Source organism: Mesoplodon mirus, assembly GCF_964341445.2.
Source record: "Mesoplodon mirus genome assembly, chromosome: 1".
NCBI classification, from domain to species: domain Eukaryota; kingdom Metazoa; phylum Chordata; class Mammalia; order Artiodactyla; family Ziphiidae; genus Mesoplodon; species Mesoplodon mirus.
The window spans coordinates 83,922,507-83,941,870 of NC_138976.1; the positions used below are offsets into that span (position 1 = coordinate 83,922,507).

Sequence of the window (19,364 nt, forward strand, 5' to 3'; positions counted from 1 at the left end):
CACTCTACCCTGATTTGTGTTGCTCCATCGGTGTGTAATTTGTTGCTTCTGACAGCTGTGGAATACACCACAGTGTGTACCCGCCCCATTTCACCCATCCTTTCCCCTGGCCTGCCTTCCCTTCCCACGACCAGTTAGGTGAAGGGAGCAGAGTGAAGGTTAACAGCACACGTTGTAGTTTCATGCCCTTCATTTGCCTGTAATTTTGCTTCTCAGTCTTCTCTTTTTTTTTTTTTTTTCCCCGTACGCGGGCCTCTCACTGTTGTGGCCTCTCCCGTTGCGGAGCACAGGCTCCGGATGCGCAGGCTCAGCGGCCATGGCTCACGGGCCCAGCCGCTCCGCGGCATATGGGATCCTCCCAGACCGGGGCACGAACCCGTATCCCCTGCATCGGCAGGCGGACTCTCAACCACTGCGCCACCAGGGAGGCCCTCAGTCTTCTCTTCATTGGATAGAGGACAGCATCCACCAGGACTCATTCCTAGATCATGAGGACGTGCCAGGTCTAACTGTTTGCAGAGCAACTTCCCATTTGGTTCCTCCAGCAACTTTCTGATAGGCAGAGGTACACATTTGTTTATTAGGTTTACAAAAAAAAAAAAAACACCACTTGATGGCTCTAAAAGTAAAAAAAAAAAAAAAAAAAACCAACTAAAAATAAAATGGCATTTAATGAATTTTAAATAAAAAAAATAAACATATGCTATGAAAAGGCAAGAGACAGAGAAAGGAGAAGTGGACAAAATCAAGTAACCATGAAACATGGAGATGCTTCCAAAGTGAGAAATCGCTTACCCAGAGGGTAAACCACACATTTTGAAAGCTTAGCTCATTGAGGCATGGAAAGCAAAAATGAAAAGGGAAATAATGTTTGGGTAACAAGGAAGCCAGAATTTATACTGTCCTCAGGGACCAAGTGCCCAGCCAGACTGATATCCAGATAAGACTCCTGCAAAGTGAAGCTAGAAATAGATTCTTGCTGACTCAGAAAAAGAAAGCCATCACTTGTGTGTGGAATCAGTGTTTATTTCTGAATTATACAGAGAGGATATACATATATATATATATATATATATATATATGTATATATATGGTGTTGTTACATATCTTTATGTTATTAATTTGCACTATTTAGGTAGAATTTATTTATTTACCAAAACAAAGGTCTAGTAGATACTTTATTCTGAGCAATCCAATATGTGGTAGAAAAAAACCTTTAAATATATAAAAGATTAGTTTGTGCACATCTAAATGTTTCTAAGGGAACAAACTTACAGAGGCATTGTGATTAATTAGATGAGGGTTGCAAACTTAGTACCATAACTGAATACTTAAAACAAGGCCTTAAGAACACAAAGGCTTGGAGTAGTGACTTCCTCATACATGTCGGAGTTATGTCTTAGAACAGGGGTCCCCAACCCTGCCCCCCAGCCATGGCCTGGTAGGAACCGGGCCGCACAGCAGGAGGTGAGGGGCGGGCGGGCCAGCGCAGCTTCATCTGCCGCTCCCCATTGCTCCCTCCCTGTCGCTCACATTACCTCCGAAACCACCCCACCCCACCCCACCCCCAACCCTGTCCCTGGAAAAATCGTCTTCCATGAAACCGGACCCTGGTACCAAAACGGTTGGGGACCACTGTCTTAGAAGATAATCCCTTAAAACACTGTATGGCTTCAACAGGAACTTCGGGTTTTCTTCCGCCCCCAGCTATTGCCCTCAGACAAACTTTCTTACTCCCTGATGATATCTTCTGTGCAGGTTTTTGTTCTTTCTCTTAATCAAGGAGCTAAGTGAATAGCAGTTGCCACTTTAGGAAAACAATGCTTTTGCCCCAATGACCCCTGGGTTCCCTTAACTACAAATCTACAGGAAAAGTGCAAACAGTTCCCAGAAGTCAGAACCAAAGCAAGAATGCTCAGAATGCAAGAGCTAGATAGTTAATGATGTGAATGTTTTACATCTGTCTACATATCTGCTGAGGGATTATTTTTTTTCAGGATTCTTCTAGGCGTCTATGTACTTGGTTTGAATTTACTTGGTGGCCCTTCTCTAGCACATGCAATTAATTTGTCTTTTTAAGATAATAAAATAGCAGATGCCTATCAGAATGGTTACGCAGCCCGTAGAACAGCCCAAACAAAATCACTGATTGAGCAAGATGGCTCATAATTTCCACACAGGAAGATGAAGCTCCAAACAGAACACCACCTGAGTAGCCTTCCATGAACAGGCTGGCCAAGTTCAGAGAAAATGTGAATGGTGAGATTGTTTCCTGTCTGGTTGACTCTATCACAAGAGCCCTTTATGGACAGCTCTGTGTCCTGGGGTTCACACCGCTAAGCTGAACAGCGGATTCTTCATTACTTCCGGTGGCTAGGGGGACCGTGTAATTTCTCTTCCAAAATGGAATATGGCTGAGCGAAAGGGAGCATTGTGACTAATTATGCCAGGGCAGCAGTGAGCAAACCGGAAAATCGGGTCGGAAAATCGGGTCATTGCTCTGTTCTGGGAGAGCCTAACTTGGGCTGCCAAAGGGGGAGGTGAGCTGTGGGAGGGGCTGCACCCCGGGGGTTTTCCTCTCAGACACGCCAGGTGTTGTGAGGCAGGAGGATCCCAAAGAATGGTTTAACGGGATACCAAGCGGAAAGGGACCGAGGGGAGGACATAGATAGCTGGGGCTTATGGAGGAAAGAGAGCTGACCTGTGTGTAAGAGAGCACGTCTGGAAGGGGGGTGGAGGCGCACGGGAAGCAGATGAGGGCGGGGCAGTTCAGTCACCTGTGCAAAGACATCTACTTCAAAGCATTTCAAAGCTCATGACACGCAGGGCCCGAAGTGTCCCCGACAGCTCTCCCGGCTGCAGTTACCATCCTCAGACCACGGTGGAACCCCGTTCTCCACTACATTTTAATTTTTGATAGCTTATTAGTAATAAGACTGAGAATCGTCTCCAGGGAAAGGGCAGGACTCAGCAGTGCCTCTCTGTACAGCCAAAGGCCTTCTAAGCAGGCTTCACTTTGGGTCGTGTAAACACAACCTGAGCCACGGGTTCGTGGCTAGGACTCCTTGCCTTTTTCAGCAGGCCATGCGTTTCACTGACTTGTGGATGCCAAAATTCTCTTTCTTAAGAGTAAATTAGTTTGTGCGTTTGTGCATGCTGTTAGAGAAACCAATATCTGAATACAAATGGGGAGGGGGAAGGATGGATGTGCTGACACAGCGCTCAGCAAACGCTTTCTATAAAGAGAGTCAGTGTTTTAGGCTCCGTGGGCCCGTGGTCTATGGCGATTACGCCACTCTGCTGCTGTAGTACGAAAGTAGCTGCAGAGTCTGTAAACAAATTTGTGTGGCCGTGTTTTAGTAAAACTATTTATGGGGACTGAAATTTGAATAGTTTTCATGTGTCATGAAATATTAAAAACATTTTTTTTCTCAGCCCAAAGTGTGAAAACCATTCTTGACTCGAAGGCCATAGGGCAACAGGTAGGGGCGCTGGATTTACAAACCCCTCGCTCTGCTAGAGGCCCACGGGTTCTAAACCACATTGGTGTTTTAAAGGGCATATGAAGACTTAGGACTATTTTGCAAATGATAGTACAGACTCATGTTTAATTTGAAACCTGTGATTAGAGTGTGTTAAAGCAGATTACTTTTTATAATGCATGTGAGAGAGAAATTCAGATAACTGAATGTTACCAAATAACAAATTTCTGAGTGGGCCACCTTACATAGAACCCTTGGCACTTAAAGTGTAACTAAGTTTAAGTTAAGCTAAGACCTAAGTTTATGGCTTGAAGCACAGACAGCTATCAGAAATGGGGACATTGATCCTTAAGTTTCTCAACGTGGAGGCTGGAGAAGTGATTTTGTAAAAAGACCAATTCACAGAAAACATGATGCCCAATTTGATAACTAAAATAAAATTGATGTGAATTAGAAAGCCTGGCTTCCTTTAGAGACGTTAGAAGAGACGATTCACGTGGACAAGAACCAAGTGGGCACTTAGCTGATGTGGTGTCACACCTGTGTCTACTTTATGGCTGTCTTAAGCAAGCTTAGGATTTTAAAGGTAGAGTTATGTGGGGACCACTTTCCTAGGGACTGTTGAGCCCTGTGTATTTTAAACCTGAAATGATCACCAAGGAGAAATCCAGCTAATCTATGGAAACAAATCCACTCACAATGAATAGTGGACTGAAGTTATCTTAGTGGTCAACACCAGTCTAAGAGACGAAATACCACTGCACCAAGGGTTAATGAAATATTGAAATGGAAGGTCCTACTTTCTTGCTGAGGTTCAACTAAAATCTTGGAGGCACATAACTGGCAAAATAGGAAAATACACACAATTTCATAAAACATGTTAAGAGCAAACAAGTTCCCTTACTGTTTTTCCCCTTAGAAATTTAGAATGGCACCAGGTAGTGCAAAGTGGGAAAAAAGTACCATCAGCCCTGTCTCTTCCAGGTAGATATGTTTCAACAGAACCACGAAGCAGAAAAGCATCCTCTTCTTCCAGCCATGGCCAACTAGGGCTTTTCTTTTAGCTTCAGATTAATACTTCGGAAAAAAAGAAAAAAAGAAAAGAAATGAGAAACATGAGAAACTGAATAGAAACAGTAATGATTTGAGGAGGGCTGTGCTTGCTTTTTTTCCTCAAAGGACTTACTGAAAATAAGTCATGCATGCTTCTTATACTAGACAAATCTGGTAAAACACAATCTTCCCTAGTTGCCAAGGCTCTCTTTAACATATGGAATCTGTTCACTTTTACCAAACTTTCTGGAAGCATTTTACGCCTTCCAAACGATCTAGGGGGCAAAAGACTTGTGTGCAGGCTCCCTTTTAAGTGGATTACGATAAGGAATATTATTGCATTTTGGAAATCCACCTATTTTTTAGTAAATGGCCTTTCCTTGTGGGGCAAAAAAAATGGTCTGCTTGAAATAAGGAACATCTGACAAGCGCTAAATACCAAGAGGTAAACAGTAAAACAACAATGGCGGAACCCCTCCAATATTTAAAAAAAAAAATTCGCATTATAAAAGAAACGCATGTTTGTTTGTTTGTTTTTGAAAAATACAGAAAACTATGAAGAAAAATAAAATTTAAAAGTCACCTCTTGGGCCACCATCCAAAGAAAACCACTGTTGACCTTTTTTCATGCATAGCACCTTTGATTCCTCCCCCCAGATGTTTTGTCTTGGAGTTTTAAAAATTTTGTTAAATTCATCAAGAGAATGTTTCTAACATGTGAAAAGTTATAAACTTGCTACCGTATGTATGACCTTGGAAACGTGAGGCTAAATGAAAGAAGCCAGACCCAAAGCCCATGTGCCATGTGACTGCATTGACAGGAAGCACCCAGAAGAGGCAGATGTAGTCAGGAAGTCGGTTGGTGATGGCCAGGGACTTGGGGTCAGGGGAAATGGAGAGTGATGGGGTTACTTTCTGAGGTGAGGAAAATGTTCTAAAATTGATCGTGGCGTTGGTTGTACAACTCAGTGACAATGCTGAGCCGCTGAACTGTGCAGTTTAAATGGGTGAATTCTATCTCAGTAAAGCTGTTATTTAAAAAGCACAAGTCAAAACCACAATGAGATGCCACCTCACACCCACCGGGATGGCTATTATCGAAAAAACACAAAACAAAAGTGTTGGAGGAAAGGGAACCCTTGTGCACTGCTGGTGGGAATGTAAATTACTGCAGCCATTATGGGAGACAGTATGGAGGTTCCTCAAAAAATTAAAAATAGGACTACCATATGACTCAACAATCCCACTTCTAGGTACATATCCAAAATAATTAAAAACAGGGACTCAAACATATTTTTACACCCATGTTCACAGCAGCATCGCTCACAATAGCTAGAAGGTGGAAGCCACCCAAGTATCCATCGATGGATGAATGGATAACAAAATGTGGTCTATACATACAATGAATAGTAAGAAGGAAGGAAACTGACAGTTGCTACAACATGGATGAACCTTGAGGACATTAAGCCAAATGAAATAAACCAGTCACAGAAAGATAAATATCCTGTGATTCCACTTATATGAGGGCCTTAGAGCAGTCAAATTCAGACAGAAAGTAGAAGGGGGGTGGGGGGTTGGGAGCTGTGGTTTAATGGGGATGGATTTTTAGTTTTGCAAGACAAAAAAGTTCTGGAGATCGGTTGCCTGACAACGTGAATGTACTTAACATTACTGAACTGTACACTTAAAAATGGTTAAGACACTATTCAGTATATTTTGTGTTAGGTGTATCTTACCATAATTTAGAAAAAACTGATAAACCGAGGGGGGCTAGCATTACTGTGGCCCACACGTCCCTCCCCGCAGGTAGAGGCCACCTCGCTCCTGAATCGTCTGTCATTTCCGTGACGGCACGTGCTTGGTTCTGTGTGCTTCTGAACCGTGTGTGTGAGGTGTCCATGGGTGTGAGGCACTCTCTTTCCCCTCCAGGTGACACGTGAGGGACTTGAGTGGACTGTGAGTCCACTGCTTTCACTCTGACCCTCCAAAATTTTCTAAAGTCAAAGGATTTGCCTGAAAAGGGCGCCAACGACTTTAATGAGATGGATTCTTATATCCTAAGAAAAGCTTGTTGTAAAGAATGTCTATTGAGTCTGGTAACCATAAGTTTGTTTTCTGTCTGTGGGTCTATTTCTGTTTTGTATATAAGTTCATTTGTATTGGGTTTTGTTTTTTTTTTTGATTCCACATATAAGTGATATCACATGACATTTGTCCTCTGTCTGGCTTACTTCACTTAGTATGATAATCTCCAGGTCAAGGGAAAAGAATCTGAAAAAGAATATATATATACCATATATATATATGACATATATATGTATACTGAATCACTGCTGTACACCTGAAAGTGACACAACATTGTAAATCAACTACACTTCAATTTTTAAAAAAGATGGAAAAAAGAAAAAGAATGTCCACTGAGTTCCCAAATATCTAGGGAATAAGCCTAAAATGGCTTCGGGCCACTTGTGCCTCTCTTCCACCTCATGTGAACATATCACAACTTCTTGGCACCTACCAAAGAAGAGGGCTACAGCCAGTGAACACTCAGGGGAAGAACTTCCACCATGAGAAAAGAAAAACGCTTTGTTTGAAACAGGCAGTTTGGGAAGTATGTGCGGATTTTGCTTAGGTCTGCCCTCCCTCCCGAGCCTTAAGTCTGTATCTTGCAAAGGTTACTGTGCTTTGCTGGTGGAATCTGCAGCAGCTGAGCCCTGTTTATTCTCGCAGCCCTGCAAATAAAGCCAACCCACCCAGTTTACAGTAGTTAAGGTATCCTTCCTTTGAAATACCCTCAGCAATTCTACCACTTCTTAGCTCTGGGGCCTTGGCCTAGTTACCTATCTTCTCTAAGTCTCCATTTCTGTATCTGTAAAGCAGAACAATCGTACCTCTCTCACGGCTTGCTAAGGCTAAGTCTACGGTGTTTTCAGTTGCACATAATGAGCACATAGTAAATGTCTCCTCTTAGTAGCAGTAATATTCGTACTAGAAGCAGAGGAGCAGTAGTAGCTCTGTGTCTGCTTACAATAACCTTGTCTCCTTTGGGAGTTTTCAAACCCAGCCATGCTGTCAGGAGAGGCCAGGTTGTCATGGATATTAATCTCTATTTTATGCCCTCAAGCATCTGACTTGTCTTCTTACCAGCAGGGTTTTACCATGGAGGTAGGTGTCTTCTTTTTATCCACTCTGACCCCTTCGATCTTTTAGATTAGATCTTTTTCTAATATGCACTTTCAAAAGACAGATGCTTCTTGACTTGTTTTTGCTTCAAAAATGGACTTCCAGCTGCAGTTATTCCCAAAAGAATGTATTAAGTTTGATTGATGATTGGATTTTTATTCTTATTCATATGGTGGTGGCTCAGTTTCTTTCGCAGACCAAGAAAATATTTATTACATTTGGGGAACAACATCTGAAAAGTGTGAATGTGGGTCAGAGCACTTGAAATCATCTTGAAAAGTTTAAAGGGCACGGCCACTTTGTTTCATCACCTAGGCACCTGATAAAAATCTGAAAACACACCATTTTGAAACACCTCATTTTTCATACTGACTTCTTTGTAAACCTTTTAGGGTTTAATTTAACCCTTCAGTTTTTGGTAAACAAGAAGCTGAAAAGTTGAAATTTAATAACCCAGTTTATGGAAGGAGCAAGAGGTAGTCAAAAGTGGATGATTTTTAAGTTAATACAGGAAACCACACTGAAGATTAATTTCCGAGATACCAGTTGTGTTGTGAAGCTAATGAAGCTATGGATGATGCTACTAATTTAAGTCTCCCCACGTGATTCTCCTGGATCGTGTACACTTTTTATGTGTGTAAGAATATAAAAAGTCATGTTGCAGGTTTTAGGGGACGAATGAATAAATAAAATCCAAACCTGAGAGTGAGGGAAACAAGCACCTGGGGCTACTTTTAAAAATAGTATGCTTTTCGGAAAAAACTTACTTTTAATCAAATTTGAAATATGAAAGGAGTATTCCTCATTGGGCAGATGGGCTTCACTTTCTAGAACTAATTTTCCAGTGAGACATAGTAGCTTTCTGCTAATTTCCTGTAGGCTAGTTTGGCTTCTAAGGTGTGTTAAACGAAGTTTCTTACAAAGCGTCTGACAATATTGTTTAATGATAAAAGGAGACTCTCATGTTTGCTGTAGGAAGAGCAGGGATTTGGGCTTAACCTTCCCTTCTCTCTCTGAGGAAACTGAGAGGCCATTACAGTATCAGCACACATCGCGTTTTATTCTTGGCCTTAATTGAGCTCCTTGGAAGAGCCTTTGCCTATTTTGCAGTTTATCCATTTAATACTAGCTAGAGAAGGTGTAAAATGCTTCCACTCAGGAACCAGAAGGTAAACGAAGCCTGGTATTCTGATACTAAAGAAAGCCAGAAACCCAGGGGTGGAAGTCAGCAGAAAAAACTCGCGGCCACTCTGGCCCTCATCCCGTTTCACATCCTCCACGCTGTGAGCGTGTGCCTGGTAAAGAAGAGCTTAGGAAAGAGAGGGCTGAAGAAAGCGGAAGCCCGGAGAGGAGTATTTTCTAAGAAGTGGGAAGTAACATTAACAATTTGCAGCATCCCCCCGCCCCCATGCCCAGCCCTGGGATGAACCCCAACAGAAGCAGTGTCTTGCCCTCTCCCCAGCCCAGACAGCCCTTTATACAGATGAGGAGCAAAACACACAAGGCAGGCAAAGGAGTGGGTAAGCCCGCAGATGCAGCAGCTGTAGGCTAGTGAGGGACATCCGTCCGCGCAGCTCGTTAACTGGGGGCACAGGACTCTGCTCTAGGGGACGCTGTTTTGTTGAGGGAAGGATGATTTGCACAAAGGATTAGATGGACTATAAGGGCCTATGGTTTTGTTTATTTTGCCGAATTTTCGCGTGGCAGTTTGCTTGAAGCAATTGCTGTCTTCATCTCAAAAAAGGTGGGACCAGTGTACCCTTCAGAAAAGTAGCTGCTCGATTTCAAAGGTCTCTTTTACAGCTTTTGTTCTTTGTGTACTTTTCAGTGAAGACCTTCTCTTTCAAGTTTTTGTGTATAAACTTCCTTAAGCTGTAAGGTCACCATGGCAACTGCAGTGTAATAAGTGCACTGGGATTTCCCAGTTTCCCTTCAGACCTCCTCCAGGGAAAGGAGGTCACAAGACAACAAAATGTGGCAACAGCAGATATATTTAAATATGATCTTTGCTCCTCCTTCTGGATTCCTGTGAAGGACAAGGTTAAATTCTCCACAACTCAAACCCAGTTAGGAGCCCCCGATTGGATGGCCAGTTTCCCTGGGAGCATGATGGTGACCACAGTTTATTCCCTGAAACTGACCGGGACAATAACGAACTCTAGTGTTCTGTTAGATCAGAGGTTGAATACCCATTCCAGCATTAAGACCACCTCTCTCTGATTTCAAAACCACTGGCTCTGAAACTGCCCTGCAAAGGCTCCAGTCCCAGCTCTGGGCCATTCTTACAGCTGTACAAACTGGACTGGCCAGCTAATCTCTCTACGCTGCTCTTTCCTTATCTACAAAACGCACCTCATTGGCTTATTCTGAGGATAAAAATCAGATAGTGTGTGTGCACGTTTTTACACAGAACCTGGCACGTGGTAAGAACCTAGTACATGCTCAATTTTTATTTCTCACAGGATGAGACTAGATGGACTAGATCATTTCTAAAGTTCCTAGATCATTTCTAAAGTTCCATCCGGACTCAACTGCCTCTTGAATTTTCGAAACAAGGACATTTTCTCTCCCATCCACCAAAATAAGTTCAAATGGAAGTCTCTACTTTCACTAATTAAAATATGAATGATGTAATTCAGAAAGCAGAGTTGCATTCCTCTTGCCCAGATGCTTTTACATCTGGCTCAAATACTCATTTTCTCCTCACTTTTGGACTGGAAAAATAGAATGCCAGATGAAGACTTAGGTTGTCCTTAAGTCATCTAATGGTGATCATGAATGAGATGGTGTTAAGCGGGCACATTTCTCTTTAAGTTTCTAAATTCAGGAATAGAGAACCTGAAAGCTGAACATCTAAACGGCGTTTACCCAATCCTCAATGTATTTTGTCTTTCAGAGCCCAGCCATACAACATAATAAGTAACCACACAGTTGTTATTGATGGTGAATTCTTACTCCTTCTCCATAGAAGACATTTCTGGGTCATCATTGTAAAGGCAGCTAGTTCTGAGTGCAAGGAGGGGGGAAAAAAAAGGAAGCAGTAAACATTTTCTCCACTGTTACCACTTTGTAAACATGACAGATTTGGCCTTTTTAAACTGTTTAGTGTGGTCCCATTGCTACTACTGAACACATCTACACCTGAACAGATGATGAGATTAAGCTCTGATTCTTTTACTATATTTCAGTTTTGAAATATAGTAATTGCTCCTGATTTAGAAACATAAAAGGAAGATTGAGAACTCCAAACACCTCCAGCAGTCTCTTCTGTCCTTGTTTTTTTTGTTTGTTTTTTCTTTTTCCTGACTTTTCAGTCTATTTTATTCAGGGAACATTATATTGCAAATTTTTATTTGTAAGCCAAATAATGTAATATTTTAGACACAAAGGACAATCCCTCTCAAGCAGCCTGATATTATTTACATAGGAACACAGTTAACTTTGTTTTCATGACAACAAAGATTTTCCAAGACACTAAAAGAATGCCAGTTTCAGCTTTCTTTGGTGTTGTTACAGAAAAATACCTTACAGCTGATCTGTATTCAGGTCAAACAAGTGAGTCCTAACATTAACCTAAACTGATTGTGTCCAGAAAGAAAAATGTAACCATATAAAATAAGGAAACTTTTATTATGGTGTATGAATGTGTTTATGCTGTCTTGTGTAATATTAGCTGCTTTTGATATTCCATGTGATTTCTCTGTTAGCCAATTTCAAATTTGCTTTAATTTCCAATTAATACTTAACACCTCAACTGTTACCTGTTCCCCCTGGTAAATATTTTATTGTTGGCAAACAAACGCTATTTAAAGAGATGCTGTGATCCTTTTTACATGCGAGAGTTCCTTCTGTAATGTGAATAATTTCACAAGCCAGGGTATCTGTCTGCACATCAGAGGTTCGGTTATTAATGTTAGGTATTTTGTTGAAAATGGCAGAGGGCTGGCTCCCTGAGAAGGGCAGAGGGCTTTTTGCCCCTCTCCAGCTACCTTCTCGCTGGTGGTGGTATTTTTACGGCAGATACCTGGCAACTCTAGTGAACAAGGACAGTCAGGCAAGTGTTGACTGTTCTAGAAAAACCTAGTAAAGCTGCAGTGGAATCAAGGCAGGGCAGTCTTCCAAACCTAGCTTTTCTGCTTTTTAACTTTGCGTAATCCTTCCAAAGCAAACAGCAATTTGCAGTTCACGTATTACTGTCACTCCAGAGGCGACAGACGGATTCTTCACCGTTTTCAAAATAAGAACGGCTCTATAGATACAACTTATCCTTTGAAAGTATTTTCTTTCCTATATAAAACTAAAGGTTTAAGGAAAAAATAAGGCAGGCTGAGGAAACTGCCTTCTGAAAGTCAATTAGAGGTGGAGGTGGTATGTGTGTGTATGTGTATGTGGGGAGAGGGTGAATGTTTAAAAACACTAGTGGGACTAAAGACAGATCGGCTTTGTTCCCTGACAGGGTATGTGTTTGCTTTTGTTAGAACCAGCCTGAAGAATTCTAGTTAAGGTCGTGTGGAAAGTCAGGGGGCATCTGTTCGTGAAAGGAACCCGGTTTTTCTGGCTTCTAGAATCTAACCATAGATCTGCAGTGATTTATGTTTTCTGAACCTCAAATCATCCTCTACAGTCTGTCCAAGGGTTGGGGGACCACTTCAGAGGCTGAAAGGTAGTCAAAGAAGAGGTAGCCAGCATGCCAGAACGGAAGGATTCTGAGGGAATTCAATCATCGGTGGGGTCAACAGAGTAAAATTCTTTCTCCTTCCACGTTTTCAGATGTGCAGATATATCTCATTGCCTCCTCTCTGTAGTGTCACCATCAGAAGAAGTAGGATCAATTGGAGGAGAATTTAGACAGGCGGCTTACTCACTGAATCCAAAGCAAGGGCATAGATCTCCTGGGACAAATCTAATTATTTTTATTCAGCCATTTACTTTAAGACAGTGATTCTCAAAGCAAGGTACTGGCAGCATTAGCATTACTGGGAACTTGTTGGAAATACAGATTCTCAGGCCTGCCGACTCAGAAACTTTTGAGGGCGAGGCCCAGGACACTTGTGTTTTAACAAGTGCTCTAGGTGATTCTGGTGCACAGTTAAGATTGAGAACCACTGCCCCACAGCAATGATCTTAGTCTTACACACATTCACCAACTCATGCAGCAGAAATTTACTGAGCATCTAGTATATACTAGGCATGAGCTTGGTGCTTCCTTTAGGAAGGAGATCAAGACATCTCAGGGCCACCCAAGACCATTTAGATATCGGGGGAGAGGGTCTGTGGCAGTAGATTAGTCAACAAAATGAAGAATTTGAGAGAAAAAAAGAGAAAGCTACACGACTAAACCCAAAATGATAAATGTTTTCCTATGGTAGCTAAGCAGGAAGAGTAGAAATATGGAGGGAAGATATCTATTGAAGGAGGCAAGATTTTATGGTAATGATAGCACATGACTAGGACTCTAGTGGGTTTGGCTGGAAAATTACTGATGCTCTTTCCTCATCTTTTGTCTTGAAAACAGTTCAGTTTCATAAATACGTTATCCTAAAAAAAATGAATACGAAAGGGAAACTAATTGCTAGTTCTCTTTGTAGGGAAAGCTCATGACACAGTGCAATTTGAGCAAAGATAACTGCTGAAGGGGTACATTACACCAGCTTTCGGTTCCTTGATTCCTAATATCTTCCTTCTTTCCACAACTTCTGGTTTTCAACAGTTGAGTTAGAGACTAAGAAGACTCTGTTAGAGTAAATATTTGTGTAATTTTGAGTATTCTTAGTCTAAATGGGTGTCAGTTACCTTGAAAGAAAACTAGAGGATAGGAATGTTTAACAGTAAACTACTCTAATGCTAAACTTTCTAAAGCAAAAAAACTTCCTTGAGTTTTTAAACCCAAAAGATCCACACTATAGGCAAATAATTCTACAGATTACCTGCTATAAAAATGTGCTGTAGGAAAAAATATCTAAATGGATTGTTTTCATGAGGAATTGGCATTTACACCTACGCAGGTAAAGCTTCACTAATTTAGATCTTACTTAGAATTTGTAGCTGTTTGGACATTGTCCAGGCTTTCTGCTTTTGCAATATATTAAAACAGGAACGGGTTATAAAAATTAACAGTGTAAGCAACATTTGAAATGGAGAAGCTTAATACAGCAAATATTCTTGTCTGGATTTCACATAAAGTGTCAGAAAAATTATCTGTGACCGGGAAATAAGAAAAGGAAATTACTGGGTGTTCTTTAAAAGCAGTGCTGAGTTGACTTTCTATTGATCTTACAACTAGAGGCAGATGTTAACTTGTAGATTTTTATTGAGCAGAGATGCAAATAATTTCTGTCCAGTGGAAAAGATAACCCTAAGGTTACAGTTTATTGCCCTGTTGAACATTAATCAGTTTTATATCTAAAACAATATTTTTATCCTAATGTTCCTTTATAAATTGCCTATAGATATCTAGCTTTTCAAATGCTCTTTGAACTGGTTTTAACAGCTTACTGGTTCCTTCATTAAATAATTAGTTGAATAAAATCATTGGCATGTATTCATTTTATATTTGCATTAAAGTTATGATTTTGCTGTTTTGAAAAGTATAATAATAGTGAGCAATAATTTTTTTATTCATCCAAATAGCTCAGAAGCTGTTAGTTAAACTGTATTTGCCAGTCACTAAATAAGGTGTTTTTAAAAAATCTTGGGAATTCATGAATTTGGTTCTACAAAACTATTGCAAAATTCAACTTGCCATCATTTTTCTGCATTAGTATGAATTGGTGAGGTTTATTGCCTCAATATAGCCAAGCGATCATCTGGATGTTATACTATATGTGGCAGCGCCTGTGATGTGTTTCTTTTGCTGTCGTGCCTAAAATTGCATGTATATTTTTAAAAGAAATTAAACAACAGTAACAAGATGACCAAGATAACCAAGATCATGGTGGGGGGCAAATAGATTGTAGTACAAATAACAGAAATTACATCTATCATGGAACAAAGGAAACTTTTAAAGGGCAGCATTATTGTCAGGATGCAAGAATAAAACACCAGGCATGCAGGTTCTCCCAATTCATTCCTGAAATGCAAGCCAACATCACTGCCAGCTGCTGAATGGAAACCAAGTCTTACTTAGCTGCTTCTGATGCTTCCCTCAGTTCTTCATCCAGTCTGCATGAGCAAAAATTAGCAGTGTAGAAAAGAAACAGAAAAGAAGCAAGCAGAGCGTGAGAAGAGTCACCCAGCAAAGCAGAGCCAGACATAAGTGGAGCGTATGTGCTTTTAAAAACCAACCTTTGGAGCACTGAGACACATTCCTTCAGTTAAATATGATGTCTTAAGAACTCCAATTCAACGTTTATGTATGTTTCTTTTGCAAAGTCCTTCATAAAGATGATAGGTATAAACGTTGCAAGAAAATTGGCAACATGCTGGCTGAATAAAGCTGGAAACAGCCATAGCAGTTGTTGGGGACAGTTAAAGTTAGCTTGCAGCCTGGGCCAAGTCAGGGACGTATCTGGTTTAGTAGGTTTCAGTTGCAAATTAGGTTGACCTCAACAGCTTTCTTTACACACAAGACAAAGACCGGAAATGATATACTACAAGGGACTGATACAAGGACCTCTTGCTCTGATAGCGTGTTGAGGTCACCCACAAGTAAGACACTGGTGTACACACACAGAGGACCCAGCGTGAACTGTAGATCAGGAGACTTTTACCTCACACTTCTCTTATAAGATCTCTCTTCATCGTACCTTACAGGATAAAAAATGAATGCAGTGAGGAAAACGAGCAGACAGATGGAAAAAAATGACAGGTCAGTGTTTTACACAACAGTCAAAACATGAGAGGAAAAGCCTACCCAAAGAGTAATCAAATTGCCTTTGGGGAGAAATCTTATTTTTATTAGATATAGTCAATGATTTCGAATTTATGATTATATACAGCCAATCCTCATGACTTGCAGATTCCGTGTTTGCAAATTCGCCTACTTGCTAAACCATAGTTGCAACCTCTAAAGCAGTACTTACGGCACTCTCATGGTCACTTGTGGACGTTCACAGAGTGACCAGAAATTTGACCTGTGGGTTCCCAGCTGATGTGGAACTAGGCGAGGCTCTGCCTTCTCGTCTCAGCTCTTTTGCTGCAAACAAGTAGGCTTTTTACAGTCTCTGAAGTGTCATGTTTTTCTCATTTTTGTGCTTTTTGCTGGCGATCTCTTTCTTTATTAAAAATTTTCCCCACACATTGTGCTTAAATACCATCTAGTATTCCTAAGCACAGGGGGCTATGATGTGCCTTAGAGAAGGATATATGTGTGTCAGATAAGCTTTACTCAGGCCCAAGTTACAGCGCTGTTGGCCCTGAGTTCAATGTTAGTGAATCAACAGTACAGATCAAATAAAGTATCTTTAAACAGAAACGCAGTAAAACAAGGTTATATATTAATCGGTAAATGAAAATGCTGTGACTGAGTACTCACAGAAACTCAGCCCTGTATTCCCCCTAGAAACAACGGTTCAGTACTTTATTCAAATCTTCTAAGAACATCACTGCCACAAATAATAAGAATCGCCTGTAATCAGTGATTATAAATCTGATTCCAGATTGGGCTCGTTTTTCTTTCATTTAAGCCCTTTGATGACAGGCTCCATCCCAGCTGAATATTGGTCTTGGGATTGGATGAGATCAGACCCTCTGAATGCTATTATGTAATGGGAAGGAGCCATGGCTTGTTATCAATTTGAAAATGGCATAATATGAAAATGAGGCAATGAGGGTCAGTCACAGAAATGAGAGAAAGGACATCCAGAGGAGATGGATTACAAAAGACAGGAGAGATCAATCATGGACACATGGGGAGGGCGTGCATGGTTGTACATTTCTTCCTCCAGAAGAAACTCTTTTCCAAATGAAGCCCTTCCTCCCAAAGAAACTTTTCCCAAATGGAGCCCTTGAAAGCTGACATGTGTAGATGAATGAAAAAAGCTCCTCTGGCATGTTTAACTTCTGAAAGACAAAACTTCCCCGTATAACTAGCAAGTCTCTAAAAGCAACGTAATTACAGTAAATAACATTCTGGATTGCCAACTTTGTGCCAGGCTTCCTCAGTGCTTTATGTACATTGTTCTCATTCAGTCCCCAGGACCTTTCCATTGCTCCTTACTTTCTCATTTTAAAGATGCTGAAGCTGAGACTCAGAGGTGTTTTTTTTTTTTTTAATTATTTATTTTATTTTTGGCTGTGTTGGGTCTTCGTTGCTGCACAGAGGCGCTCTCTAGTTGCAGTGAGCGGGGGCTACTCTTCGTTGAGGTGTGTGGGCTTCTCATTGCAGTGGCTTCTCTTGTTGCGGAGCACGGCCTCTAGGTGCACAGGCTTCAGTAGTTGTGTCTCGTGGGCTCTAGAGTGCAGGCTCCGTAGTTGCGGCGCACGGGCTCAGTTTCTCCGCGGCATGTGGGATCTTCCCGGACCAGGGCTCGAACCCTTGTCCCCTGCCCTGGCAGGCGGATTCTTAACCACTGTGCCACCAGGGAAGCCCTGACTCAGGGTTTTAAATAGGTTTCTTGAAGTCTCAGAGAGGCAGGTGGGAAGGTTCAAACCTAATGCTAAGCCTCCAAAGCCCACTCTCCTCTTTTTCCACTTGCCACATCAGGGAAGCACTGCCATATTTACCTAGAAAATGTCCAGTGCTCATTTCCACTTGACGAGGGAAGGTCCTTGTCATCTTTTGCAAAGGGAGACAGCATTATAGGAGGTGGGTGCTCCAGTACGTTTGCATTTAAAGACTAGGAGTGGGTTTTGGAGATGGGGGTCCCTTTTTTGAGGCAGCGGGCTAGAGCTAAAAGGTGTGCTGGTTTCGGGACTCTGTGAAGCTAGTGAGGATTAAAGCCACCATTAGGAGCTTATGAACACTCTGCTCGATTCAGCTGAGCTAACTGGCAGTTCTCCACCCAGTCGGTATCCTCTGTTCTTACCTGATATCGGGATGCCGGAAAACCAAACGCAGCTGCTTCTGAGCTTTGACTTTAGATGGTTTTTTAAGGGAGGTAAAGAAATCTGCTAGAAAAGGGCGTGGGCATTGCGGTGCCAGGCTGACCTGGATTAGAATTCTAGTTCCATCTCTTCCTTGTTCCTACTTATACTTTGCGTAAGTAACGTCCCCTTCCTAAGTTGTCTTCCTTATCTGTAAACGGGAGTGTACTGTGGGGATTAAATAAAAGACATAAATAGAGCACTTCTATGCCTAGCACAGCAGAGACACATTAGAGTCTTTTCCTTCCAGTTTCTGTGCCCCTTTTTTTTTTTTTTTTTTAAGTGAAGGGACTCTTTTTTGGAAGCCCAAATTGGGAGGTCACTTTTTTTGGGGGGGGAGGTCACTTTTGCTCTCCATCTTACGGAGGAAGATGGGGTATCCTTGACTGTTTTCTCTTGAGCTGATGGTTAGATTCCTCCCAGTTTTAATCACACAGAAAGCCAGTGAATCAGACATAGTGAAAGAAAAACATGATCGACAGTAAACAATAGCTCTTTTGCAACAATGAACCAGTTAGGAGGGTTCATTCTCCAGCATCATGTTTTTAAGTCCCAGCTCCAAGCAGTTGTTCGGTTAACTTTTCATTTTTATTATTTTTGCAGCCTAATCCTACAACCTTTAGTATCCATACTTTCTTCCCACAGGCTTTACCCTGTCCTGAGTAAGGAGGTCATTCCTAACTGCACCACCCACCACTCTGCTTTATCTTTCACCTGAAGGGAACCACGAAGAAAAGGGACTGAGAAGAAAACAGAGAAAGGGTAATTTTTTTCTCTTTTTCCTAGGGTCAAGCAGATAAATTACTTTATGTAAGGCAGTGAAGAAATCCAGGCTATGCACAAAACATACTGGGTCTGTGTGGCATGCAAGACACAAGTAACAAATAGGCTGATTAATGTTAAATTCATGCTTTCTCCAAAATGGTAGTAAATTCAAGATAAAAATGAGGAAATTTCAGTAACACCAATAGAAGATTATGTGAAAGAAGATCTGAAAGGACAGAACAGTTATCGCTAGGTTATAAGAAAGGAAAATATTTATTGGAGAATATTTAATATTCGTTTTAAATAGAAGGTAATGCCATTTCCCCATATTTTATAAATCAGTTATTTTCTAATCTCCTTCTCCAGACATGCACTGTTTCTTCCCAAATCTTCAAAACCATCAGGACTTACTTGATGATGCTCTCTGGAATATGGATGCAGTCCATTGGGATCAGCCCACTGAGTTCTGATAAGCTACTGACGTATTTAATTTTACTGCTGAACTTTGAACTAGAAAAAAGAAAAGAAAAAAGATATCAGTCGCTCCTCCATCCCTTCTCAGGCCGCTGCCTCTTCTTGAAAATTCTTATCGCCTTGTCCCAGCACTCTTACTAAGAATGGCTGTATTTAAGTAGTTACTATGTGCCAGACACTGTTTTAACTGGTTTATATATATTAACTCTTTTATTTTCTATGATTGATAGCCTAATGAGGTAGATACTATTATCGTTCTCTTTTTAAAGATAAGGAAACTTAAAACATACGGCGTTAAGTGTTTGCCCAGATTTCACCTTCAGTAAGTGGCAAAGCCTAGATTTAAACCCGGGCAGCCTGACTGCAGGGTCCACACATTGCATG

General features: G+C 41.2%; 1 protein-coding gene across 3 annotated transcripts in view; it reads right to left on the reverse strand.

Moving 5' to 3' along the window:
* Window positions 1-1,097: 1,097 nt before the first annotated feature.
* Window positions 1,098-19,364, reverse strand: part of PRUNE2 (prune homolog 2 with BCH domain) — a 270,984-nt gene continuing 252,717 nt past the window's right edge. The window contains exons 16-19 of one of the 3 annotated variants that reach the window (XM_082614413.1): window positions 18,918-19,016; window positions 15,428-15,463; window positions 10,674-10,724; window positions 1,098-4,559 (exon numbers count right to left, since the gene is read on the reverse strand). In XM_082614413.1, coding sequence (XP_082470539.1) covers window positions 4,529-4,559; window positions 10,674-10,724; window positions 15,428-15,463; window positions 18,918-19,016 — 217 coding nt within the window. In that variant the 3' untranslated portion in view covers window positions 1,098-4,528. The remainder of the gene's footprint in view (window positions 4,560-10,673; window positions 10,725-15,427; window positions 15,464-18,917; window positions 19,017-19,364) is intronic. The other 2 variants (XM_082614414.1, XM_082614415.1) reach the window with 2 other exon arrangements.